This window comes from Oryzias melastigma, linkage group LG1, assembly GCF_002922805.2.
Source record: "Oryzias melastigma strain HK-1 linkage group LG1, ASM292280v2, whole genome shotgun sequence".
Classification (NCBI taxonomy): Eukaryota; Metazoa; Chordata; class Actinopteri; order Beloniformes; family Adrianichthyidae; genus Oryzias; species Oryzias melastigma.
Window position 1 is genome coordinate 10,382,646 of NC_050512.1, and position 27,085 is coordinate 10,409,730.

The 27,085-nt window shown below is 41.6% G+C and overlaps 2 protein-coding genes across 7 annotated transcripts; one reads left to right on the plus strand and one right to left on the minus strand.

Moving 5' to 3' along the window:
* The first annotated feature begins 1,510 nt into the window (after positions 1-1,510).
* LOC112137088 (calmodulin-regulated spectrin-associated protein 3) lies at positions 1,511-20,454 on the plus strand. Of its 6 annotated transcripts, none has more exons than XM_024259202.2 (19): positions 1,511-1,695; positions 6,495-6,772; positions 6,967-7,107; positions 8,314-8,403; positions 9,486-9,521; positions 9,999-10,046; positions 10,674-10,812; positions 11,071-11,210; positions 11,442-11,535; positions 11,629-11,680; positions 12,331-12,392; positions 12,473-12,503; positions 12,643-15,040; positions 15,152-15,273; positions 15,360-15,646; positions 15,735-15,834; positions 19,074-19,180; positions 19,272-19,390; positions 19,481-20,454. In XM_024259202.2, the coding sequence occupies exons 1-19, from the start codon at positions 1,560-1,562 to the stop codon at positions 19,814-19,816; spliced, it is 4,716 nt and encodes a 1,571-aa protein (XP_024114970.1). In that variant the 5' UTR covers positions 1,511-1,559; the 3' UTR covers positions 19,817-20,454. The 6 variants fall into 6 exon arrangements, with proteins under 6 accessions (XP_024114970.1, XP_024114971.1, XP_024114976.1 ...); XM_024259203.2 differs by having other exon boundaries at positions 19,077-19,180; XM_024259208.2 differs by having other exon boundaries at positions 12,745-15,040.
* A 1,207-nt stretch (positions 20,455-21,661) lies between these two features.
* On the minus strand, positions 21,662-26,888 carry soul5l (heme-binding protein soul5, like). The gene is made up of 7 exons (XM_024259283.2): positions 26,739-26,888; positions 26,169-26,228; positions 24,833-24,914; positions 24,637-24,757; positions 24,433-24,572; positions 23,410-23,573; positions 21,662-23,265 (listed from the first exon to the last, which is right to left on the minus strand). Coding segments are annotated over exons 1-7 (1,053 nt in total). The 5' UTR covers positions 26,741-26,888; the 3' UTR covers positions 21,662-22,781.
* Positions 26,889-27,085: the final 197 nt, after the last annotated feature.

The following is a 27,085-nucleotide window of genomic DNA, read 5'->3' on the forward strand; positions in this document are numbered from 1 at the left end:
GTCCAAGATCCTTCTCATAAATTTACTTTTCATACACACACACATCCCTCCTACCCCCATGGGAAACATAAATGATGTATAAATTAGAACTGGAACAGAAAACGGCTGAAGTTCTTCTACTTCCTGGTATAGGAGGAAGACAACACATTTTTTCTTTGAAGTAGTGCGCCATCTGGTGGATCCATGATGTCATCATTAAAACAGGAATCACTTTCACATGAATTTGAGGACAAATAAGCTTACATTCACATCATATTTTCACTGTTGCTGGGAGAGAAGACCTTTAAAAGTTATTTGTGTGGATCTGAAAGCCTTAGATATTAGCCATGTTTTATTTCCTTGTGGAGTTTGTAGCTTCTTGTTTTTGACTGCAGATCATGAAATGTCTCTCATGAGAAAGATGGAAGTTGTAGAAGTTGTTAAGGATCTCTTGACATTTCTTTCTTCTGGTTTGCAGCTCGATGTATCTTACATTTACACTTCATATACATGTGGCCAATGAATGGACAAATACTACCAATGAATAAATAGCAATTACTTACAAATTGTCGATTTTTTTGTGTCTTTTCAGCTGTTTTTAATGATTTTACTTCAAATTATTTTGATGAAAGTTCTAGATTTACTTTTTGTTGAATCTATTTAACATAAGTTTTTCTTCATTCTGTTCCCTGTCATTTCCCCTACATTATTTCTTCTTTTGTTTTAATGTTTTCTTGTGAAAATGAACAAAAAAACACATGCAAATGTGTTTATTTTTTATATGTAATTAATTGAAGTTTAAGTTGACTTTAACTGTTATTTTAATGAGTAATTTTACTATTAAACATTTAAAAAATATTTTGGTTAATCTAAAAGTTATTTTAGGAAACAAAAAAAGTGAGTAAATTCAATGACAAAACTCAAACAAAATGCTTGAGTTTAGCCAGTGTAATATTTCTTTCTTTCTTTTTTTTATTTTTTATTTTTTAGTATATCTCCTACAACTTACAGCTGGACTTCTTTAAAATTCGTTCATTTGTTTTGGATCTGAAATGGGAAGCTGGAGCTCTCACACATACATAAAAATTACAAAATTATCATGTATTATGTCCTGTAATTTAATGCATACAGAGAGAATCCCACGTGCACAATCATTGTTTGCCTCTAAAAAAAGGTTGGTTGTCACCTTGCTCTCGGGCGCCCTCTTGTGGATGAAGCGAATTATTTCATGTGGACTTCTCGCTCATAAAGTTTCTCGTTTCATTTAAAAGCATTCGTTTTATTCTGTGTTGTCGGCGCTGCTAGAGACATTATGGATGTTTATGGAATGTGAACTGTAGTTGATGAAGGGGCGCGTGCATGAGCGCACAAGTCATTATTTTATCATCAATTGCTGATTTATAAATATCTCACAAAATGATAAGTGATGCATTTCCTTCTATTCGTTCACCTTTTTCGGTCTGCGCGTGCATCACTGGATCCTCCTCCTCTTCCTCTTCCTCCTCCTCCTCCTCCTCCTCCTCCTCACATCTCCCCGGCGCGCTCCTGCTGCCGTGTCTTCCGTGCGGCTCTGCGCGGCCATGGTGGACTCCCCCAGCGCCATGAAGAAGACGTTCTCGGTGCCGGAGATCAAGCCGCTGGACCAGTACAACCTGAACCGGGCCAAGATCTGCGCCAACATCCGCTGGCTGCTGTCCAAACTGTACGGCTGTGCAGGTACAGTCCCCCCTCCGTCAGCTGCTTTGGGTGGGGCGCTCGATCATCATCATCCTGCTGGTGCTGATGCTGCATGTGCATCTCTGAGTTGTAGAGTCCAATCCAGAGTGTGAGGAGAAGCTGGGATTTTCAGCATCCATCTTTGTCGGTTCGGCTCCTCTCAGCTTCATTTTCAGATGATGGTTGACAGTCAGAGGCTCCACCGAGGGGAACCTCCTCAGGAGCGCGTGAGGGACTGCGGGGCTGTCACGGTCCAACAAAGCCTTTTGTCAGACCCGGACCGCAGGCCCGAACCGCCACAGAGGCGGATGCGTGGCTCAGAGGGGAGCGTGTCTTTGTGCGGGGATGTTTCTGCGTGTGCAGGCGGTGAATGGTCCAGGCCACATCATATCTGTGTCAGTGTTACGCACGCACGCCCCGCATTAGTGCGCGTTGGTGTGGTGAAGGTGACACACTGTAGGTGCTATCAAGAAAGGGGGCGTTTGTAGAGCATTGATTCTTATGATTAGTCTATTTTTTTAAACATTTGATGCAAAATGTGCCCCTCCCCCCATTGTCTGCACGTGCACATGTGTTTAGGTAGGCAGATAATCAAAGGGGACTAATTGCTGCTGTTTAATGTCGATGCACACACATGAAATATTTATGACCTGGTGACAAAATGTCAAGAACTCTGGAGTTTTACTGTTAAACCCCAGATAACCATTGGTATGTATTTGATACATGCATTTCTAAAACCATATCTCATTAGCATGATCCACATTGTCCTAAAAACTCCACTGGAGAGAACTGTTCCTGCAGTTCATTATGATTCCACTTGGGGCAGTAGAGGGACTATTCCTGCTCAGTTCAAAATGTCCGCATCCATGAAATCTCAAAACCACTTTTGGTGCAACTCAGTCCTGGATGAGTGGAAGAAGATGGATGGATAATCCACAATGATAATGTACACCTAAAAAATAAGTTATTTTTTCATGTAACCATATCCCAGAGGTTGCCACAGGAAAGCAACTTTCTCAAATTACTCAATTCTGTCTTTCCACCTTGGGACTGGCAAGCTTCCACATTAACTTCTGATAATGTACACTTCGTTGGGCATTATCACTTAATAACTGGAATACTGGCGTTTAGGCCAGCGAATCAATATAGAACTTATTTTTTAGGTTATCTGTGTGGTAAATCACCTTTTAATCCACATCCTGCATCCAATCAGAATTGAGTATTCGCCTGGTATCATTTCTAACAATGTAAACCTGGTCGAGCATTTACCTTTCAAAGAACCCATGTTAAAATGTTTGTATCAAATTTGAGACAGTGGGTAAATAAGGTGTTTTTTCCTGAACATGTCAATATTTTTGGATCTTAACTAAAATAGCTGTATGCTAAAACTTACCAAATTAAACAGTCTTTCATAATTGATACCATCTATATCTTATAAAAAACATTTAAAAGGATTTCTTCAAATACATCCTATTTACCAAAAATGTAAATTATTTGACAATTTTTTTATGTATTTGGCTTTAGATGTAGTTGGCGACATCATACCTCAGCGGGCTAAATCAGAGTCAAAAATCCATCATGGCAGCTCATCTGCTTCATCCCTTCATTTTTATGAGGCTTTATTTGTTGTGGAGAATGGCAGGAGGGGCCAGCCAGGTCAAGGATCTGCTGACACATTAATGTCAGCATGCATTTAAAAGGCCTCACAGTGAGGCTTTATGCAACATCCCATGCATTTTGCATGGACTCAGCTTCAGAGGGTCCTCCCAGCCTGCCTGAGACAGACCAGGAAACATCAGCTGGGTCCTTCGGAGGAAACTGATGGAAGCACTAATGAAGCCGCAGAGGGATTGATGCGCCACGCTCATTTCTCACTCCGATTCTGCCTAATGTAGTGAGGAAATTCCATGTATGAGCTTTTTTTTGGTGACTTTTCTGTTGTTAAAAAGGTAATTGAAGGAGAGTGGTTTACTGCAGGAGTCAGCACTATCAGGTGAAGTCGTGTTTGAAGAGGAAATGTTGCAGAAAACTCCATGTGGAACATGGGAAAGACTAAATTTAGCATCTCAAAATGAGGCGAGGGAAATGTTGTCGTAAAGGTGAACAACTGAACACAAACAGACATTCTTTTCTGCTTTTGTGTGGTGTATCAAAGTAACCAAAAATGGTGTTTATTTCTAAAGAAAATATAAAATGTCCTCAACTCATTATTTATTCGCATGAGTCCAAAAGGAAAATGAAAAGAAAATTGTACTAAGGAACAACTAGAATGTATTTAATTATCAGGTTTTGTGTACTTTAACCTTATTTGACCTTATTTGATATAAACACCTGCATTTGTCATCATTGTCACAGATATTGTTTGAATCAAACACTAATGATGCTAAATTAGATTAATTTTATTTTACTGTTATTCATCTCAGCTCCGACTACTTTATGTTCTGCATTTTTCCTGTCCATTTATATTAGTTTTGTATAAATAAGTAAAAATTCCCCAAAACATCCAATTAATTTATGGTCTAAAACCTTTTTAATTGGACATTTAAAACATTGTTATGTGAAAATCTGGTAATTGAAGAAAGGAAATATAATTTTTTTTACCATTTTATATCCTTTTATAGAACTGCATTGCCGATGTTAATGAGCAGAACAAAACAAGGATGTATAAAATTTGATTTTTGTTGACAATCATTTGCTCATAATTTTCAGTCTTGGTCAATAAATACAGACACACAATTTTTTAATCTTTATTTTATTTTATTTTTTTAAATATACCCCATTTTTAAGTAAATAAGTAATACTCTATGCGGCTCCTTTAGAAACTACTCAAACTGCAGACTAACGTGTTGGTCTCTGAGATTTAAAAATGCTACAGACATGCTGATGCTTTCATCCTGTTTATAGCAAAAGATGAAAACTTTTGACATGCAGAACTATTTTTTATTTTATTATTAATTATTATATTATTTTTTATACTATTGTTGTGCATCCCTTAGAACAGGGCTGGCCTGTCCTGATCCTCAAGAGAATGATTTCCCGTTCTCCATGGACTGGTTGATGGTAACTACCTAAATAAGATGTGTTCAGTCAATCAGGATGTGGAATCACTCGAGTCAGCCAATCAACAGAGAGACGGTCAAGGAAAGCTGGAAACCAGGCAGGATTGAGGCTCTTGAGGACCAAAGTCGACTGGCCCTGCCTTAGAACACAGAAAAAGTCAATTTTAGAGAGTAAGACCTCATTTAAGAAACAATTTTTTTTTAAGTTATGTAACTCAATTGAAAACCCAGTCTCGTTCCAAATTGTGTGATATGTTGGTCCATTGGGCAAAACAGCCTAAAATGTGTTTTAAATTGCACGGTGACTATGTTCATGAATTGTTATTATAATTTTATATGGGGGAGTTGCAGAGAATAAAAAATACTGTTTATTTTTTTAAGTAAATAAACAAGATTTCATCGCTATTTTTGCTGAGGATGATCCCAATATTGACCTAAAATTTGGGTGGAATTTTTTGCTCGACCCCCTGGAGCTTATAACCACCTCTGTTGGTGCACGAGTTCATATTCCAGTCAGGAATTTTAATTTTTCTTCCCTCAAGTCATTATAAAAGTTAAAACTGGAGCTGCAGGTCACTCAGACACCCAGAAAGGAGCTCCATAACACCAAACATCAGCCGTGTTCTTGATGCTTTACGGATGCATTGACTCAGTTTTAAAACTTTTTATTGTTATTTGAACAAATACTGTAAAGACTCCAAACAGATCATAGTGAGAAAGTATTCTTGACTTCCTCTCCTGCTAAACAAAATCAGCATCATTTTAAGAGACTGATCAAAATAGGAGCCTGTGCTGCTTTCTGTCTGCATTTCCTCTAACTTAATTATCTTAAACTGATCTTCTGCTCTTCAGTCTGGATCATTTCTGCTGCGTTTGGGCCAAATAGCTTCTTCCCATAGCGACAGCAGCCCTTTTTTTTCCTCTCCGTCCTCAAAAGGCAAGAATTCAACCCCAAACAATGATGTGTCACACTGCAGCAGAGTGCGCTTCCTCCCTCGCTGATGCAGAGACGTGGCTGGGTTTTCCTCTGCCTCCTCCGCTCAGCAGAATGCAGAAATGGGACACGGGATGCGAGGAGGGACTTCGTTATATAAGAAAGCCCTTACTCAAGAAGTTTACCGCAAAAGACGAGAGCTACAACTGCTCATCAAGTGTACAATAGATGGAGAGGAGACAAAAGAAAACATAATAAGGTCAGACTTTGCTAATTTTCAGAATAGATCAGAGGAAGAATTCTTGTGTCTGTGAGATGACCCAGTCGAGATGACTCTCATGTCACGGTCACCCAGCTGAGCTGTTCATGCAGATGATGACATTATCCAGTCTCCCAGTCACTTTGCTTTTGCTGTCAGTGGAAGAGGTCGACTCTGAAGTTACTGTCCACCAAACAGCTCAGGGAGTCTGCAGTCTCTGTGCAGCAACTTCTCTACGTTGGGCAATTCATCAATGAAGCAGTTGTAGATTTACTCTCAGCTCAAAGAACAAGGCAGCAAACTTGGCTTTTTTTTAAATAAACTGGCTCTCAGATCGTCTCTGATGACCTCAGCGCATCCTTACTCATCTCAGCCTAAAGATGGTGACTCACTTTAAGCCTTTGTTTCCATTCAAATACATAAAAGGCTCATTTTTTTAGTTCAAGGCGCTATAGTTAGTTATTTTCAGCAATGCTGACACTAGTTACTGCAGATAAATAAATCAATGGAGTGTCTAATTTAAGGTGACTCTTTCCTTTTTCTCTAGAAAATGTTCCAGTTGAGCTCCGAGACCCCCTTTACAAAGACCAGTATGAGCAGGAGCATCTCAAGCCCTCCGTCTCCAAGCTGCTGCTGTCCCCTGACACGTACTGCCGAGCGCAGGCCCTGCTGGCTCAGGCGCAGGGGGGCTCTCAGCCCGCATCTCAGGGGCCCCCGGCCGACAACTCGGCTCTGCTGCAGTTCCTGGTCAAGAAAGGCCTCGCCCCGAAGGTTCAGGACGCAGGGGTCACAGAGGAAGACCTCAGCAAAAGTCCCGTCAACGTGGTGCGTGTCTACCTGCTGCATTAATTATAACATCAGTCCACATGCATGAGGCAAAAGAAAAGTGAGAATTTGTGGAAAATTAAGGAAATTTTCTCCAGAAATTCTGTGATTTAAATGGGAATATTTCCATCCTTTATAAAGTAAAATCCTGTTTTTTTTTTTTAACCGTCACTGTCCTTTCGGGTTCGGTTTAGAAAGCCCATCTCGCCCTCGTCGACTCACTGATGTCACTGGCAGCCAGGGAGATGGTGGAGCGGGTAAAGATGGCGGCGGAGGCGGAGCAAATAGGCGTCGGGGCTCCCTGGGAGAATGCTCTGCTCTTCTGGGTCAACAGGGTAAGGCTAAACCTTTCTTACATTTTTTGTGTTTAGTAACCAGAGCTGGGCGGATAGATCCAAAATATCGATAGTATCAATCTCAAATTGGTATCAGATCAAAACCAGCCCGCAGATATTGATTTTTCCACTCTTGTTTGAAGCTTTCCCAGCTACCCTGCTTTTAATCAGTTATTTTCCATTTAATTGAAAATATCAAGTACTTAAAAAAGGGGTAACTTACCAAAAAAAAAAAAACATTTGCGGCAATTAAAGACAATTGAGATTTTCAGGTTCATGTAACATCCACAACATTTACGAAAAATATTAGTATTGATATCAGAAATTTTGACTAGTATTGAATTAGATTGATACCCATATGCTCAGTATCACCCAGTGGGTTGATCACAAAAAAATCTGTAAAAATGAAGGAACACGTGACTTAACTAAACCTATGCTCTTTAAAAGATGTACCAGAGCTGGGGTGGGCAAACTTTTTGACTCAAAATTGTGACTTTTGTTCTCATTTCAGTGCGAGTTGCACCAATTGGTTGATGTTTCTCAGGGAAAAATATAAACTTAGAGAAATGCTGCGTTCATGTGGTGTTGGAATGATCGGAAAAATGACTGTTTGACGGAAAAACAACAAAATCTTCCAAAATCACATGAAGGAAAAATATATTTCTGCACTTAAACAAAGGTCAATTTATTTGTGGTGCACCACCTATGGGTAGACATCAGAATTACAGGGAAAATAAAGCACTGCTAAGGATTATATACTTAATTCCATGTGGTGGGCCAGATTAAATAGATTAGCATCTGTACAAGAGAGTTAAAATCCAGTAAAGGTATTAAAAAAAACACACAGCAAAAACAGGACACTTTGAAATAAGTAATAAATATTAACCCTATTAGTAGATTTTCTTCAATAAAGGAAAAAAATCTGTCAATGTTGATAAAAATGTGATCCTGAATTCTTATTTTAAGAAAAAAATTAAGTTACTAGGTCTCTTTGTCACTAGTTTCTAGTTATTAACACATGTTTTCCCAAACTAAGATGATTTTGAAATACTATTTTACTTCAAGAGAGAAATTTTTCTTAAAAAATTGTCTTTTTTTTTACTTTCTTTTGATTTAGTTGGATTTAGAGTGTATAATTTCACATTTTAGAGATAGTTAGAAATAATCCTTCATCCTGGTTTTCTGAAACCTGTTTTTTTTTTTCAGCTGACCCAGAAGTTGAGAGAAATCACAGAAGGAGAAGACGAGCTCCCCAAATCCCAGACCTGCACAGACCTGCAGCCCGTTCAGGACAGGGTAACAAAGCTGCACATGTTTCAAATATTTTTGCACCCCATAGGATGCAACAACATACAATCTTGACAAGCATTCTTGTCTAGTTTCCTGCATAAATATATATTTTACACTTAATAAAAGACAACATTTTTGAGGCAATAAATCTTGAAAATTTTGGGAGTCATTTGGTCGTAACCCTTTGACACCTAAGGCGCTGTCGGTGACGCTGTTTACACGATTAACGTAATTCCAGTTAATGGTTGAAAAGTTACAGTAAATCAAGGAACAGAAATACTGGAGCTCCGGTGTTAAAGGGTTAAAAACATCTTATTTTAAATAATATCTCTAATAAAGCTTTTTTTTTTACATTGCACAATAATTTTGTGAATGGGGATGGATCTTTTATCATGAGTCAGGCATGTTTGATTTAAGGAAACTGTAAAGATTAATTTGACTAATTTCACTTACATTTCGTTTTTGACAAATTTGTCATTAAATGTGTAAAACTATTCTTACTTTAAGATGATTATGTTCCAGAAATGAGGAGAGTTGGACTACTTTGTGCTTATTTGGGGAGAATTCTTGGTGCAAATATGCGTTAAACCACTTCGGCTCTAAAATGACCTTAATTTAGCTTCTATTTGAAAGTAAAATTATAACTATAAAAATATAAATTAATAAATTCAGGCGTCAGAGGGTTAAATTTATGAAACGTTTTTTGAGACCTTACATTTCTAAGCAATATATTTAAATATTAGTGTTTATAGATCATTTCAAGTTATTAATTTGTCCCATAAGGGCATAAAATTAAAACTTATTTTAATAAATCTCACCAGAACTAATTCTACTATCTCTATTGGTAGAGGTTTCATGTATAACAACGTAAAAACATCTTGTTTTTAACTTGTAATGTTTTAACTCAACCCTTTTTGCCTCAAACTTGCTCTGAAGCTCAGATTGATCAAAAATCAACCAAATTTGGCTGAACGATCATTTTCGGTGTGTTTAAAAGCACTGTGTGGGCTGCTGCAGTGATGGTGAGGCTTGTAACACCGTCTTTGGTCTGTTTTTCTGCTTGCCTCTGTCACTCCTCGCTCTGGCAGTGTCAGTCCAACCGCTGGTACTGGAAACTAGTCCCAGTAAGTGCACCCCTCGTTTGTCTTTGTCCGTCTCTGCTCTGGCTGACATTTCTGTGCTGAAAGAGCTGCACAAACCTGTCTTTCTGTGGACACTGGAATTGCCTAAAGTGTACTTTTTTTCATTTCGTTTCTCTGCTGAGCTTGTAAACAGAGCAGTTAGATGTCACATGTGTCCCGTAGCTACATCTTTGTCTGACGATGTTTTGGGTTGATGTTGATGTCTCTGACTGTTGCATCAGTCATCTGTCTCATGTGGAAGTGTGCAGACGGTTGGTGGGTCTTGGAGAGGAGCAGAGGGAGGTGAAAAACCTTCAAGAATACAAAAGACATATATGCCTCCTTTGTGTTTTTTTTCTCTCCTCTTCCTCCTCTGTTGCTCCTCCCCCTGCCGTGTGATTTCGTGGTGTGGCGGTCCCCCTGATGAACGGCCTCCTTGTCATTTATGCCTGTTTCCCTCTTTCTGCCATCCCCATCCAGCATGCTATCGCTTTTTGTTTGAAGGAGTCGGGGAATAAGCCGCCAGTGGTAACGTATAACACCTCGCTCTTCTCCCCCCCCAACCCCATCCTCCTCGTCTCCCGTAGCAACGCACCGACACACCGCTCAGTCAGCAACACCTCACCCATAAAGTCCACCGATAAACTGACCCTCTGAGGGAAATGAATCACAGCCTCAAGACTGTACAGTGAAGCGTTTGCTTTGATTCACACCATCTAGATTCAGCATCCGAGGGTTAAGAGTTGAAGAAAATAGATTTTAAAGCAGTAGTGCCTGTTTTTGCTGCATGTTGCCTCAGGAAAGGATGTCCACATCTTCACTTGCATCTGTCTAACCACAGCTTTTTTAAAATGTTGCTTTTCTCTGTGTTTGAAGCTTTGCACTGCAGCAGGTGTTTGATGTGTTTGAATGTGTGTAAGTTAGGTTTCTGTGCTCGTTTTTGTACTGGCATTATAGTGACGCACAGTACACGTTGCCGTCACATTTTCTTTGCAATTTTAAGTCTCAATTACCAAAAAGTTATTTATTTTAACTGTTTTCCATATTTTTTTGTGTTTGGCTGTCCACTTGGCGTTATTTGTTTCTGCTTTCTCTTTGCCGATTGGTTTTCTCTTCTCGCTTCAACCTTTTTCTGTCTTGTCTTTTCTCCTATAGATCCGCTATAAGAAGGACAAAGTCCAGTCCAAGCTCACTCCCACTTTCCCTCTGGTTTCCGCCGTCAAAGACCTCTCTAACGGCTGTGCAATAGCTGCTGTGCTGTACTACTACTGCCCTAGCCTGCTACCTCTAGAGGGTACACAAACGAGCATCCTTAAAAAACTGTTTACTGTTGATATGGAAGCCAAACTGAAAAAAGTGATAGATTTCATATTCTGCTGCTTAAATTTGATCTCAGGTTGAATTGAAAAAAATATTTTTGTATGATCTTTATTTATGTTTAACAGAAAACCTGATGAACTTTTACTCCATTCCTGCTAAAAAAAAAAAAAAAAAAAGATAAATGCATTGTATATTAATACTGTATATTTTGTTTTGCATGCGTTCCTTCCAGATGTGTGTCTGAAGGACACCATGTCTGTGGCGGACAGCGTCTACAACCTGCAGCTCATTAAGGAGTTTTGTGACAGCAACTTGCAGAGCTGCTGCCAGCTCGCTGTGGAGGACCTGCTCTACGCCCCCCCACCTCTGCATGTGAGCACCATCCGCTTTGACGTCACAGCACTGTCACCTTCCGCTTAAATTTTTAAAAAAAAAAGTACTAATGCCCCACAAAACTGCAAGCAAAGGACATATTTTTAAGGAAAAATAGTCCACAGTGTAGAAATACAAAAAAAAAAAAAAAAACGTTCTAGGATGGGGAATCACCTTTCAACATGTGATATGTGTCAAATCTTTGCTAACAAAACCCCTTTCCTGTGTTAGCTGAACATCCTCAGCCTCGTAGCTGAGCTGCTAGAGTGGTTTGAAATGAAGAAACCAGATTTTGTTCAGCCCATTCAACCCGTTGACCTCACAGGTTTGTCAATAGTTTGTTCAGCTCATCAGCAAATGAAGGTCTTCATTGTTACAAATGAATGCATTAGAGTTGACGTGCTTCTGTGGTTTTCAGATGTCTCTGGATTGTTGGAGTGTACAAGTCCTGTCAATGGGAACAGCAACAGGTACTGGCTTTCTGGAAGAACCAATAGACACTATAAATATGTGAAAACAATGCAATAAGACTCACAAACCGAGTATCAGTGGACCTGACCTGAGCCTTATTTAAAAAAGAAACAAAAGTTGCACAGTTGGAATTGTGGATGTGCAAATCTTCCCACAAAATTACTTGTGACAAAAGACTTAGAAGTACATTTCCAACCCCAACACCAACCCTCAGGTAGAAGAAGCTGAATGCTTTTCCTTTTCAAAACCCTGAAACTTTTAACAGCCTTTCGTGGAAACTACATACATGAATTAAAAGCTGAATCTCATCCTTGCTGTGTTTATTTAAGGTCAATATTCAACTAGGAAGCAAAAAAAAAGAGTCCAGTTGTTAAAGGGTTAAAATGCCAGAAAATAATTTAAAGTAGGCCTAAATTTGACATTTCACAAGCATATTTTATCTTTCATGCATTTATCTTGAGCCAAATAAGTTGAATTTCCACAACAGTGGTTGATAATCCAATTCGTTTAATGTTTCTAAGCATGACTTTAATTTCTAGAAATTAGCAGACTCAGATCCTCTGCAAAAACGTCTTTTTAGGGAAACTTTGACTAGTAAATATTATCAACTAATCTATCAATCTTTCATACTTACCTTTATTTTTTCCAGTGGTTCTCCTGCTTTCATCCTCAAACAACCTTTTGTCCCCCTGCCTTCTTCTGTATCGTCAGGTAGGATAACTGCATCATTCACAAGCATCATGATAACCAGCTGAATTAAAATAATTGATTTTTTAAAATCTTATTTTCAGAAAGTAAAAGTTGGACAAAGAAACAAATCAGGTTAGTAAATATAGATCATGGGTGTTGCTTTGCATTCGTATTTTAATTTCTTTTGTCTTTGGCTTCAGTGTTTTCCTGCTTTTCAACAATCGTTTGCATCCTTTTCTCCATCTTTCTGTCACCATCCACTCTTCCGCAGTCGTCCTCTGTCTGCAGTGACTTTCAGCATCCCATTTGGCCTGGACAGTGATGTTGACATTGTCATGGGAAACCCAATAGATTCTGTGTTTCGCTCCGTCAGCACCGATGACCTCACCGCCGGTGTCCCGGCAATGACCTCACCGGCGGCAATGACAGGGATGGCCCACATCCCATACAGTCCGCCGGAAGACCTCAGCCACCTGGTCAGTGCTTCGGCCCCCTCACAGCGGTCTGCCTGGGGCCCTCACGCGTACACTGCACCCCTCGGGGAGCTTCCCACTATTGAGGAAGCTCTGCAGGTGGTTCACACCCTCAACAGCAAAGATCGGAGGAAGGGGCGAACACCCGAGAAAAAGGGGAGGTTAGGGAGCCGACAGGAGCCCAGGTTGCGTCCTGAAGGAGCCCCTGCCGGTTTTTTTCTGCATTCCCCAGAAAAGGAAAATCCTCAGCTGAGTAGCTCTGCTCCCTCTCGCTCAGGAGTCCCTCATTGGTCAGCTGATGCTGAAAAGAAAAGTGGGCGGGGCAGGTCAGGACAAAGCGGCGACATGTCACGTGATGACGACTCTGTTCTGCGAGATGGCAGCATTGATTCCTCAGAAGCGTCTGATGACATTCCCAGAAATGCTCCTGGGAACATCCGACCCACCAGCGGTCGTCAGGGAAACCACAGTACCAACAACAGTCCACGCATGACCAGCTTTGCGGAACAGCGAGACCATCAAAGAAGAAATCCTGCCGCCACCGGGGAGGACTATGCATCATCTCCAAACCCAGCAACCCCTGGAACTCCGCTCACTCCTTCCACTCCGGCTGCTGTGTCTGGCCATCAGGGCAACCAGGGTCCCAAAGGCCCAGAACCCGGCTCTGAAGCGTGGGAGCTGGCAGCCCGCCTTGAGGAAAAACGCAAAAGTATCGAAGCACAAAAAAGACGCATTGAAGCCATTTTTGCCAGACACAGACAGAGACTCGGAAAGACTGCTTTCCTTCAGCTGAAAAGGGAGCAAGGAGAAGGAGAAGGAGAGACGGCGGAGGTGGATAGTCTGACGCTGGACGAGCGTCTCACTCATATGGAGGAACAGTTGAAACAAGAGGAGGAGAAAGAGGACAAGGATGTGGAGAAGGAGAAAGAAAAGCCATCTGTTTCCAATCCTACTCGCTTAGAGAAACAAGTAACCTTCTCCATCGAAAGCAAGAAGGGAGCTGAGGCTGAAAAAGGAGGTGACAAACCAGGAGAGGGTGTCATTGTGGAGTACAACGAGGTGGTGCAGAAGCTGAGTGAAGCTCTGCAGTCACTCCAGAAAGACATGCAGAAACTTACAGAACAGCAGCAGCAGCTCCTGAGCAACCAAAGACCGAGAAACACACCCAAATCCACGACGCGAAACATCACCAAAACTCCTCCCAGAACCCCACCTCACACACCGACAAAGACCCCACCAAGAACCCCAACAAGGACTCCAACCAGGAGCACCAGCAAGGCTTGGGTTATTCCTCCTGCGTCTAAATCTGCTTCAGCGTCTTCACCCTCACGTCGCGCTCAAGTCCTCCCTTCATCCGGCTCACCTAAAACCATCATCTCTTCCTCCTGTCCAGCTCCCATCACAAAAGTTCACTCGCGTGGTACCAAACACGGCCCCCGCGCTCAGCTTCAGCCCCAGCCCCGCCCCTCTGAACTCAAGTTCCCAACACTGAACCGTGTCTTGACACCGACCCAGAATGTGGACACTCTTCCTCACCTGAGGCGTGTTTCCCCCAGCAAGTGTCAAGTCCAGACTTCCTCTTCCTTCCGCATCGGTGGTCCCCAGACTCCTCAGGAGTCTCCTCAGCTCCCACAGCAGCCTGACGAGAACACCTCCGACACAGCTTCAAGCGAGACACCCACCCAGTTCAGCCTGGAGTTGGAGCAGGATGATGCCGAGGCGGTAGGAGGGCTACCCATCTTCCTTCAGTCCAGGCAGGAGCGCCGGAGACCAGCTGGAGGTAGCAGCTCCGGGGCTCCATCCGAGTGTTCGTTTGAGAGTGACACTCTGTCCCTGTCTGCTGCATTCAGTGTGGACGCAGAAGCCGCAAGAGCTGGTGTGGCTGCAGGGCAGCCATGTGGACTGAATGAGGCATCCTTATCAACTGCTGGAGGTCCAGAGGGAACCAGCGATGAACCAACTGACGAGGGGCAAGAGTTTTCCTCCGACTCCATGAGTGACCACACAGAATCTGCAAGGCCACCTGTTGTAGAAAGCTCGGATCCAGGCGAACAAATAAGTCTAGCTACAGATGCTCTCGATCCGCCGCAACAGCAAACTGAGTGCAAAGAACACAAGGCCCCCACTGAAACCCTGAAGCCAAGTGGAGATCAGGCTGAAGTGGAAACCAAAGGAGGGATTGGCTTCTTCTTTAAGGTGAGAAGTCTGACATGTGGAAGGGTTTTAAACCTTTTTCCAATGTACTTATAGGGATATTTGTTTGCATTACACTCCTTTTTTAGTGGCTATGTGCATGTGTGCTTGTAGGACGAGACTCACAGTGAAGGAGAGATGGCCCAACGCAGAGCGCTGCTGCTGGAGCGCCAACAGAAGAGGACGGAGGAGCTAAGGAAGAGGAGACAGTGGAATGAGCAAGAGCAGGAAATAAGGTCAACCTGCATTTGAACTCTTCGGTGCTCGATACCTAAATATTGATGCGTGGAGGTAACCATTCCAACATTTTTTTTTCATTCAGATCGGCATCTGCAGACAGAAATGTTGCATCTCCGTCTTGCACGCCTCCCAGAGGCACACCCTCGCCGTCCCCAACACCTCCGGCTACACCAGCACGCCGAGGCGATTTCACCAGAGGGGAGTATGCACGCCGCCATCAGCTGAAAATAATGGAAGATCTGGACAAGGTTCTAAAGCAAAAGTCAACCAGTCATGGTCGATCATCAGCCAAGAAGGCCCGCTCACGCCCTCGCAGCATGACCAGAGAGGAAACAAAGCTCTCTCTGAGTCCAGCCAAAGGAGCGACTGGTAATGGTCATAGTTATAAAAAAAAAACACTCAGATCTGCACATGCACTGATGACTAAGATGTTCATTTTTAATGTGTTTTTTCCCAGGATCTAAGTTGACAAAAGTTTACTCCCACTCCTCACTTAACCTCGTGGCCACGGAGGAGCCAGGGAACGCCAAGAGTGAACCCACAAAGAATCCACAGAGGTACTCTATGTTCTTTACTGCTCTTTGCTCTTTCTTTTCCGGTTCATTTTCTATGAGCTCCAACCTCTTATTCCCCGACTCTCCTTATGGCCAACGCTGTTTCTTAGAGACCCTCTTTGATCATCTTTTGATCCATTGTGAAACTATTCCCAGTGGTCTTTTGAATATGATTATGGCATTTTTAGACAAAATCAAGAAAACCTGTTGTTTTCTTGGACATAGTTCCTGCAGAGTTGCAGGAGTTCAATACAAAATCACTGTTGGTGCAGAGTAAGCCTTCTCACAGCCTTGAATAGATTATTTTATTATAGTACAGCCACTGCTGAAAATATGCCAAGGAGCTATGATAAATCGGCACATTCTCATCCCCAACTTGTCACATATTGACGTTTGGTTAAGGACCCCTTTCGCGTCGCTTTTTCACGTGAAGGGCTCGGTCCTTCAGGCTGTCCACTTTAAAGGCCCGTTTTTGGTGTCCCCAACTCATAGTTTTTTGAGGTTTTGGCTTTCCCATTCAATTATGGGTCCCCAACCTCCAGGCTGTGAAACGGAATTGGTCCAGTACCGTGACCTGGAGTGCACCGGTACCCAAACCCGGTACCGATACCCTAATCCTAGCCCGGCAATGGACACGGCAGCTGCGGTACTGGCACGAACCAGTACTGGGTTAGGGTACCGAGACTGGAGGCGTCCCGAGGACCATTCCACATCCGGTACCACATCCCCAGGGTGGCATACCCTTGATTTTATGAATAGCCAGCACGTCAAAAAAGTTGGGGACACCAAAATTGTCAAAAAGTGATCCGAAAGAGGTCCTTCATCAACCGTCCATGTGTGACGAGTTGGGGATGAGAATGTGTTATATAAATGGGCTATAATGCAATGCTTTCCCCCTTTTTTAAAGGTTCAAAGCAATGTTGGATTTAGTGTCTTGCCAAAGGGCACACAGACAGACACAGTGAGAATGGAACCTACAATCTTCCAATCAAGAAGACAAGCATTGTCTGTACACCACTGGAGTCCTATTTTGAGGAAGCTTGTGTATAGTCACATTCCTTTGTTATGTTACTGTTACCACCAATGGCTGCACGGTGGCGTAGTGGTTAACGCTCTTACCTTACAGAGAAGGGCCTGGTTCAAGTCCCAGGTGTGTCCTTTCTGTTTTGAGTTTGCAAGTTCTCATTGTGCAAAAGAGGATTTTCTCTGGGCACTCCGGCTTCTTGTCACAGTCCAAATACATGTTTCATAAGTTGATTCCCGACTGAGTCCATGGCGCTAGAACAGACTGTTGACCTTTTCAGGATGCACCCAGTGGGTTGTGAAGATAGATGGACGTTATTGTCTAGATGAATTAGCGGTCTGCACACTTGGGCTAACAGTGTAAAATATAATAAACTGCATCCACTGCTGACCAGTGCATAAATTCTTTAGGATGAAAAAAAAATGTTGCTAAACTTCAATTCAATTCAATTCAATTCAATTTTATTTATATAGCCCAATATCACAAATTCAATTTGCCTCATTGGGCTTCATGCCTGTAGTTTTTACAGATGCACAGATGGAGTCATAAAATATGCACAATAGGTAAAAACTAAACAGACTATAAAGAACGGTCATCCCTGTCCTTAGACCCTCCCTCGCGGTAAGGAAAAACTCCTAAAAAAACCTGAGTCAGGAAAAAAAGAAGAAACCTTAGGGATTCCCACATGAGGGAGAGATCCCATCCCAGGACGGACAGGCGATACCAGAACGGTTAAAGAAAAGTTAGCTGCTAAAACTGCATATATGAGTAGAGTTCATTCATATAGAGCTGAGGGACGAGTGATGATTAAGTCCATAGTCCAGATGAAGCAGAACTGCAGTCCACGACCAGGAGCAGGAGGACAGACGACCCACCAGGAATCACTCCCACTCAGAGATGCAGGATGGTGTCGGGGCTTCATCCAGATGGGCGGGGCTTCGTCAGGATCACCAACAAGTCTCCCGGAAACTGCAATCTCTCCCGGTCTCCCACAGGGGAGTCGGAGAGAAGGAAAAACATGTGAATTATACTGCACCACCAACAAAGGCATACAATTAGAAGTAGATAAAAAAGTAGAGGAGAGGAGAAGTAGATGGAAAAGAGGACAGAGCCCCAGTGCACCATACTTTCCCCAGCTTCTAACTTCTAGCAGCCTTCTATGTTATTATGTAGAGAATATACATATTTCATAATTTATATTTCAAGCATATATTGGAGAAGTATGTGATTATAATAATTATTTCCCCAAACTTCAGAACAGTATGGGAGCATTATGTTAATTATTCTATGATTACTGGCTAGTCTGGCAGAACGCCTGTCCAAATAGGAATGTTTTAAGGCTAGTTTTGAAGGTAGAAACTGTACCTGCCTCTCTGACATGAGCTGGGAGCTTATTCCATAGAACAGGAGCTTGATAGCTGAAGGTTCTACCTCCAACTGTACTTTTAGAAATTCTAGGAACTACAAGCAGTCCTGCATTCTGTGAGCGAAGTGTTCTGATTGGCTGGTAAGGAACTATGAGATCTCTAATCCATAAAAACAATTTGATCATCTTGATAAATCTATATGTGTTGCTTCTATGCAAAGCAGTAAACAATGAGTTTACCTGTGACAACCAAGTGTTGAAGAACTGACCTGTGTCTAGCTAATCACTGTCTGGGATTTCTTGTTTTTAAGTTACTGTTATAAATCATACCCAGAAATCTGCATTTTGACCATCTTGAAATATGTTATGTAACATTATCAAGATATTGAATCCATAAGAGCTCAGACCCATTTTTCCTTACATGGAAAATTAGGTGGGATATACTACAGACAAGGGGGCCCACAGAGCACATTTCTGATGTTTTCCTGTTAGCCTGATGTCACTTATGGACTAATTTAAAATTCATAAAGCAGGAGGTCTCCTTTTTGAAATCCATTGTTTGCATTTCCAGATAAGAGGTCATGCACTGTTTGGTCCGTATTAAAATAAATACATTAAAAAATTGGTAACCTTGATCACATTTTTTAAATCAATCTTTTTTACACATTTCTGAGTGAAAACTTTCAAGATGTGTTTCTATGATTGTTGCTAATAAAACATAACGCATCATACTTTAGCTTATAGATCTTTTTTATAAGAACAACTTCTGATCTGACTGAGAGACAGCTCATTCCTAAACTGTCTGCACATAAGGGAGATGAGGTGGGAACTCAGTGTTTGACTCTTCTGCAGCAGCTGCCTTGACTCTCCTGCTCAAAGTGCAACACAAAAGCCAACAAATGCCATTGAAGACAAGGAATGTGAGTCCAACGGGACCTCCCCGGCCCCAGAATACACAGGTATACAAATGAACAGTGCATCCGAACTGGAAGATTGGTATGAAGTACTTACCTTTTTTATATATCCTGTTATGCTTTTGCTTTGTTTTAGGCCCAAAGCTCTTTAAAGAACCAAGCTTTAGGTCAAATAAATTCATCATTCACAACGCTCTCTCCCGCTGCTGCCTGGCTGGAAAGGTCAATGAAACACAAAAGAACAAGATCTTTGAGGTATGGGGTTTGATGTCTCTCAAATGTTAGAAACCTGCTGTTTGCGAATCTAAATAACATTTCTGATTTTTATCTTTGCTTCCATTTCAGGAGATGGAGAAGAGCTCGGCCAACCACTTCCTGATCCTCTTCCGCGACTCCAGCTGTCAGTTCCGCGGCGTGTACACCATGAACCCCGACTCCCAGGACCTTGTCAGGTTGACCGGCGTGGGCCCGCGGACGCTCTCCTCCAACCAAGTGGAGTCCATCTACAAATACAGCTCAGACAGGAAGCAGTTCAGCGCCATTCCGTCAAAAACAGTGGGGATGAGTGTGGACGCCTTCACCATCCCCAGCCATCTATGGCAAGGAGGAGGAGGAGGAGGCGCAGGAGGAGGAGGAAGCCGGAGAGCCAGTATTAACAAGAAGGTGGCTGTTGTAAAATGAGGAGCGGAAAATGTCACATAAATAGGGTTTAAAAAAAACTTTCAAACAGAGAAGTAGTAACACATGTGCACGCAGATAAATTTGTGTGTCTCTGACTTTAGACCTATTCTCCTTTATGTTCATAAAAATGTTGATCAGAGTGCAGGAGACACAGAAACGTCCCGTTAAATGACTTTATTCAGAAGAGTCACTCATCCGTGTCTTATAAAACATTATACTTTAATTATTTAAAGTACAGATTTTTATTTGGAGACTAAAAATGTTTCTTTTTGGATAGTTGTGCGCTAAAGCTTTGATAGAAGCGCCTTTGCTGCCCCACTCGGATTCTTTACGTTGTTTTATACCAACAGCCAAACAAACCCGACAGGACTTTGATTTTGTATGATGAATTGTGGGTTGAAGCATCTTTTCTTTGTTGAGTGAACGATCTTTCTGAACAGATAGCTAAAGTATCTGATGTTCGCTAAAGTTGTCAGTGGTTTTCTGAGATGATTTCTACAGCATGAATGCTTATTTGCTGTGTGTGGTATAAGCTAATTTCAAACTAATATGATGTGGTTTGATGAAACTGGTGATATGTGAGCACTGGAGGCTTGTGAAAATCTTTTTTGTACAATAAACTTATAGAAAATGCTAAATGACGTGTCATGGAAAACGTCTTTTTTTGCCGTACTGTAACACTCTTACATAAACATGGGTAACCATATAATATACTTCAATTTTTTTATCCACAATGATAAAAAAACATGATTTTCTTGGAGAAAACAAGTATTAACTCAAGTAAAAGGGTTAAAGTCCCACTCTGACCCTCTTTTGACCTTGATCTAAAGAGGGGCGTTTTTAGGTTACTGGATCTAAAAATGTTTGTTTATATTTAAGTCCGGAAATGTCTCAAATCTGTTAACTATAATGTAGCTGTTAACTATAAATATACAGTATATGATGATAAGAGTAAAGAAATAAGTGATCTTAAGGACCAAATAACAGTATTGCCCCTCGTGCTTGAAGTCCGAGCATGTGGGCAGAGGGCCCTAAATGAGGTCATCTGAGGAGGTAAAAATGACCAGATTATTTCATCAGTGATCATTTCTTAAAGGAATAAGCACATTCCAAAAAAAAAAAAAAAAAAAAATCTCTGTCTCAATTTACGTGAGCGCGACATCGCCTTCACACATGGACCGACCACCACAGAGTGCAGACCTTTGTTATCTCATTAAAACAATGCAGTTTTAAATGTGTCTCATAATTAAAGCTAAAGGTGATCCGACAAAATATTAAACAATGTGACTTTCTTTTAAGACCAAAGGCAAAAAGAAAGCTTAATTTGTATCTGTTAGAATCCAAATTCCAAGATTCCTTCTTTTTTTATCTTATTTCTTTGATTTCTTCTTGTAAAAGATGAAATTAGCTCGAATACACATAACAACATTGGTTTTAAAACTTTAAAAAGGTCATAATACCACAAATATCCATGACTTACATTATAATCTAAACCTATGTGCTTCAGAGCGCATCCGCGTGGAGAAATTTGCTTCTCCTCCATGGCACAGCGTGTGTATCCCTCCGCTTGGAGGGGAGGACATTAAAAAAATATATTTCAGACACCACTTGCACTTCACAAGTCCCTTCAAATGGAGGGGTAGGGAGAAAGGGAAGAATTCATATTGGGCCTTATTGTTTGTGAAAGATAACCTAAATCCCAAATCTAGACACTAATTGTATTGTTTGTTTGAAAATTAGTACTTCCTTTAGTTTAATTTATTCTAAATTATTATTTAATTTAGTTGTGTGTAATAAACAGTACAACCAACATTTGAAGAAAGAAAATCACCACAAACACCAGAATGAATTGAACAAGTTCAGCTTTTATTGCGTCTTCCTCAGAACCTTTTTCCTCTGGAAGCGGAGTGCACCAGACTCAGATCTTTGGTGTCGTCCCACAACAGCTAGACTACATACAGTAAATACATCCCACAAAGTCTGTCAAGTTTTCAGAGTGATGCCAGAGCAAGCTTCAAACCATGAATCCCAGATAAATACGGCGGTTTGAGATAAAAGGTTTTGTGGCTAAACAGTTTTTGGAAAAAGATCTAATCATTGAAGTTCTTAAAGCCTAAAAAAAATCTTTTACATTTACATCTTTTTCTCAACTTGTGGTGTTTTTCTTTTGCTGTGTGAGGAAGAACATTCTCACCTTTTAACATTTTCTGTGCACATAGAATCACAGCTTATAGTTTTGATGAAGCAAAACCTTCAAGATGCTGGTTTTCTGCTGCTTTTCTAGCATTCAACACCTCAGGAGAACACATGGAGAAGCTGGGTGAAAAAGGTCATGACTGCATGATTTTGAACCGTGGAGGAGGTGATCATGGAGTGGTGTGAGAGGAGGATGTACCTGGACAAAAGCTGCTTTCATCTCTCGTGAAATAACATTTTAGGAACAAGATGTAAGTTTTTCCTTCTTTTATGAATAAAAATCAAATATTATTATTATTATTTTGTCTCATAGGAGTTATTAGAGTCATGAAGCTGGCCTAAATTCCACACACATTTCACAAAACCTACACATCAGCAGATATTTGAAGTGCATACTTGCCAACTATGAAGTTTATAAACTATTTGTTTCCAAAGTTTACTAATTTGTAGGGTTAATGCGGCAGCAGAGATCACGCTGGACGTGTGTGCTGACACACACCTATGTGCTGCTAAAAGTACAGTAATGTAGAACAAAAAGTGGTCATGAAAGTCCATTCTACTTTAGCTTGCTTCCACACATAAATGAATGCTTACAGGTGACCTCATTTTAGGATATAAATGTGGGATAATGCTGGAGAAGAAGTGGAAAAGCGTACTTGGTGATACATGATTCTGGCGCTAAAGCTGTGGTGTAGCGTGGAGCAGGAGGTGCTACAAGGAGGACGGAGACGCACAGAGAACAGGCGTTTGATTCTGCTAACAGGAAATGCTAAACCGCATTGGCGGACTCAGACACAGCGCTCGGCTCGGCTTCGGAGTCCATCGCGCTGCCTGCTGTGCTGTTCCACAGCTCGGCGTCAGGCTGCAGCTCTGGCAGCGGACTCTCAGACACAGGATCTGAGGAGTTGGTGGAGGTCTCGAGGGGCATCTGAGCAGAGGGGGCCGGATGGGTGGAGTTAAGGGGTTGGTCCGAGGGACGATCGGTTGGTGCTTTGGATGGCAGGAGAGGGGAGGGGTCAGAAGGCAGCAGCGAGGAGGCGTTAAACGTTGCGTTGGAGGACACGTTGGAGGACACCATCACGGCGGAGTCGGAGAGCATGCGTCGGAGGAAGTCAGACGGGGAGGCTGAGGGCGGTTGGGTCGGAGTGGGCCGGGTCGTGTGTGCAGGAGTGGGCTCCTGTGGGTCAGAGCAGACAGGCTGGCCCTCGGCCACGTACCAAACCTCATTGTGTCTGTTCAGCAGCTTCAAGGGGCTGAAATCATCCAACAAACACAGAGGACAGCAGTCAAACACTTCAAGATATACAACCTAAAAAATAAAACGCTTTCCAGAAAGATTTTGGAACATAAGATTTAAAGGCCCCATGACTAAGAAACAATATAAAAAGAAGACGTACCTGTCGTAGCCAACGCCATAGTGGTAGCTATGGTTGTATGCAGCTCTCACTCGTTCCAGCTCTGCAGTCAGCAGGTAAGTATGACTCCGGGAGTCGATGGACAGCATCCACCCTCCGTAGCTCCTCACATACACGTTCATGTGCGGCATCTCCGTGAAATACAGCTGTGAGGGCGACAAACCATCAGCAAGATGAGAGAATGAAAAACTCAATGAAGCAACTTAAAACTTCTTCTAAAAATATAAGGATGTGGGAAAAAAATAGCAAGTTTCTAACCCATTTCTGTGGCGAGTTATGTTTATGTAAAGGAATGACTGCAATGTGCAATTCTGCCACTAGGAGGAGCAAATGAAAAGCAGCCACCACAGGAAAAAATTTTTGGACATTTCTCTGTATTTTGGACACTTGAATGACATCATGAAATGTGTTGTTATGCAGGATTTGAATCCTTATATTGACATCCTAAACAATGCCAAGTTTCAGGCGAGAAAGGGAGGTTAACTCCAAATTCTTATTTGGAATTTTAATTAAGTTTAATTTTTTAATTTAGTTTAATTGAGTTAAAGCTCTGAACCATAAGTTAGTTAAGCTTAATGCAATTATTGGCCCATTTAAAGACCCAATCCAATGACAATGGTCTTTTTTTTTATTTTAGATCCAATATTGCGTCCATAATGTTAGCAGATTGATGGGAAACAAGAACAGACTTTCTCTGCACCAACAGTTCCTCCTACAACTAAAAATGTGAATTTCTAATAAAATCCTGCTGCTCTGCAGAAACTATGTTCTAGAAAAAACATTTTTTTGGCCAAAAACTGTAAAATAATAATTAAAAGAATGCTTTTAAAATGATAAAAGGCGATTGGAGTGGAACCTTAAGGCATTTATATTGAGTGTTTATGCTAAAAAGTTCAAGATTTCTGTTTTTCTTTTTTTGTCGTGACATGTGCTCGATTATAAAGTTTTTGTACATTTGATTTTTTCTGAAACCATGTTCAGCTCTGCATCGTCCCGTACCCTCACCTTGTCGTTGGTGGGGGCCGGTGGGACTTCCTGATAGGCGGCGGGCAGCAGGAAGTTGAGCGTGTAGATAGCCGGCCCCCACATCTTGCTGTCCTCTGGGATCTTCACCAGGACGGGGGCCGTCATCTCCATCTGAACGCCTGTGCAGAGTAAATGATGTCAGTAGCTCTCAGACGTTGGGAACTCTCCGTTTCGATTCCTCACCTCCTTCGTTGGCGCCGGTGATGTACTGGAAGAGCCTCCGGAAAGCCATGGCTGCACCCACCCCCATGAAATAAGCCTCGGCGTCTGTTGAAATCCAGCGGGTGGGGCTGTAGTGTCGAACCTGGACACAAACGCACACATGTAAAAAGCTGCGTTGTGTGTGTGTGTGTGGGGGGGGGGGTGCGGTTACACTCACTTCATACTCGTCCGTTTTGCAGATCAGCTCATATTCCAAACACTCTTTGGACTCGGTGCAGAAGCTGGTGCTGGTGCTCGGTCTGAAAACACAACATAAAAACACACTTTTTGGCAACACTTTAGCACCAAAGATATGTGAGCATGTCATTTATACTTTTTCAAAGCAATAAAAACACAGAATGGAGGTTAGTAATGTATTAGTTTGTTTTATTCTCTGTATTCATTCATCTGATTGACTTTTGATCGACTGTAAACGCTTTCTCAGTGGTCTTTTAATTATGATTATGACATTTTTAGCCAACATTTTAAAACATTTCTGCAGATCAGCAGTAGTTCATTAGAAATTCCCCTCCACCCCGCCCCCACTACTGTCACCCACACATGAGAGATCTCGTTTACAGCCCCTCACACCCCAACCACTGCAACAAAAACAGTGAGCAATATTAGAACTATCCAGACGAACGGCTTTAAACCAGATACCAGCTCGGACGTGGAGAACAAACATGGATTTATTTGGATGGATCAAAATGGAGCAGAGCCGGGAGTTTGTGGCCCAACCGTTTTCTACATAACAAATAGTTTTTTTTTTTAAACTGTCCTTTTAATCTGCTCCTGATTCACAGCAATTTCAACAAAGAAATACTCAGAAATTCAATTTTGAGATTAATTTTCTTAATATATGTTCTCCATCATAATTAAAAATGCCACAAAAACATGTTAAAAACACCAAAAACACAATAATCTTGGAGTGAATATTTAACGTAAATGGAAAACATGCAAAATATATAATGCATCTAATCTTTAAAGGTGCATCACAGTAAATTAGGTTATCATTAAGTGAGTTTAATTCCTGAATTGAACTCATAAGTTTCATATATTTTAAGTATTAATTTCTAAATTATGGGATTTTCTTTTGTCTAAAGTTATAATAAAAAAACTAGCAACTTTAAATGTCAGTCCTTATTTGACTGAAATAAAGCAACTTGCTTTGATTGTTCTTATTTTTTAATAGTGCATCAGTGTTTGTGTTCTGCTGAACAGACACTGCAAAACTTCTTGCTTTAGTTTTAAACCCATTGATAAATACAGGAGAGGAAAAGCAGAAGACACTAATGAAAATGCTGTTTTAACACATTCTTGTGGCATTTTCTGATAATAAATGACATTTTTAAAGAAAATTAAGCTTAATGTTGCATTTCTAATATTGTTATCAGGAACAGAGAAAATAAAAAACAAACAGTCTGAAAAAGAGTGTATTTGTGATGTAGAAAATACACAAACTTCCAACTCTCTTTAGAATAAATATAAAGATGATTTGACTTTTAAACACTTACCCAACGCTACCTTGAGCTGAAACCGCCAGGATCCAAACGACAAGAAGGGAGGTGAAAGCCCTGCAGGAGGACACACACATGAGTCTGCACATCACAGACTCACAACAACAAAGCAGTTTGGTGCAAAGTTATCTGGAGGAAAATAACCATGATGACATCGTTTCACCAAAGTCCTGGGACGCTGCAGAGGTTTGAGGTGCAGCTGCATGTGCGTCAGCAGCATCCCGGCTCTGCAGAGCTGAAACGGGACACGCTTCCTGCCCCCACAGAGGTGAGGTGAGGGGAGGGGGTGTGTTTGCTGCATCATCGCTGTCTCATGCAAAGGCGTTTTAAGGTCACGGATGATCCGTCTCGTGATCAATCGGGGTCACAAACGATACTTACAGGAAAAATCCTCCATCCAAAAATCTACCGCTGATGTTTGTTTATGCGCCTCAGAACTGAACCTGACAGAATTATTCATAACATATCCGCTTTGATTTTGTAACATAATTAAAAACGTTATTCAAAGGTTGATAGCAGCTGCAGATTGAAAATGTCAAAACCTAAGAATGAAAGCTACAGACTTACATCTCCGACGGTGGTGCGCGCGCGCTCTCCGCAGGACGCAGCAGTGATGGGACTGCAGACTGCAGATGGAGGGGGGGGGTACACTGCAGAGAAGACCGGGACCGGCCCCGCCCACGAGGAGGGACGGGTTGGGGGGAAGAGAGGAACCTGGATGATTAAAGTGAATTCAGATTAAAGCTCCACTCTGATCACCTTTTGATCCACTTTGATTTTAATTATGATTTTATTCTTTATAGCCTAATTCCAATAACCTATATCGTTTTCTAGGATAGTTTCTGCAGTTCTTTAGAAATTCGCCTTCTTGTGGGCGGGATCAATGGGGGTGGGAGCACCCCCGTCTCCTCTTC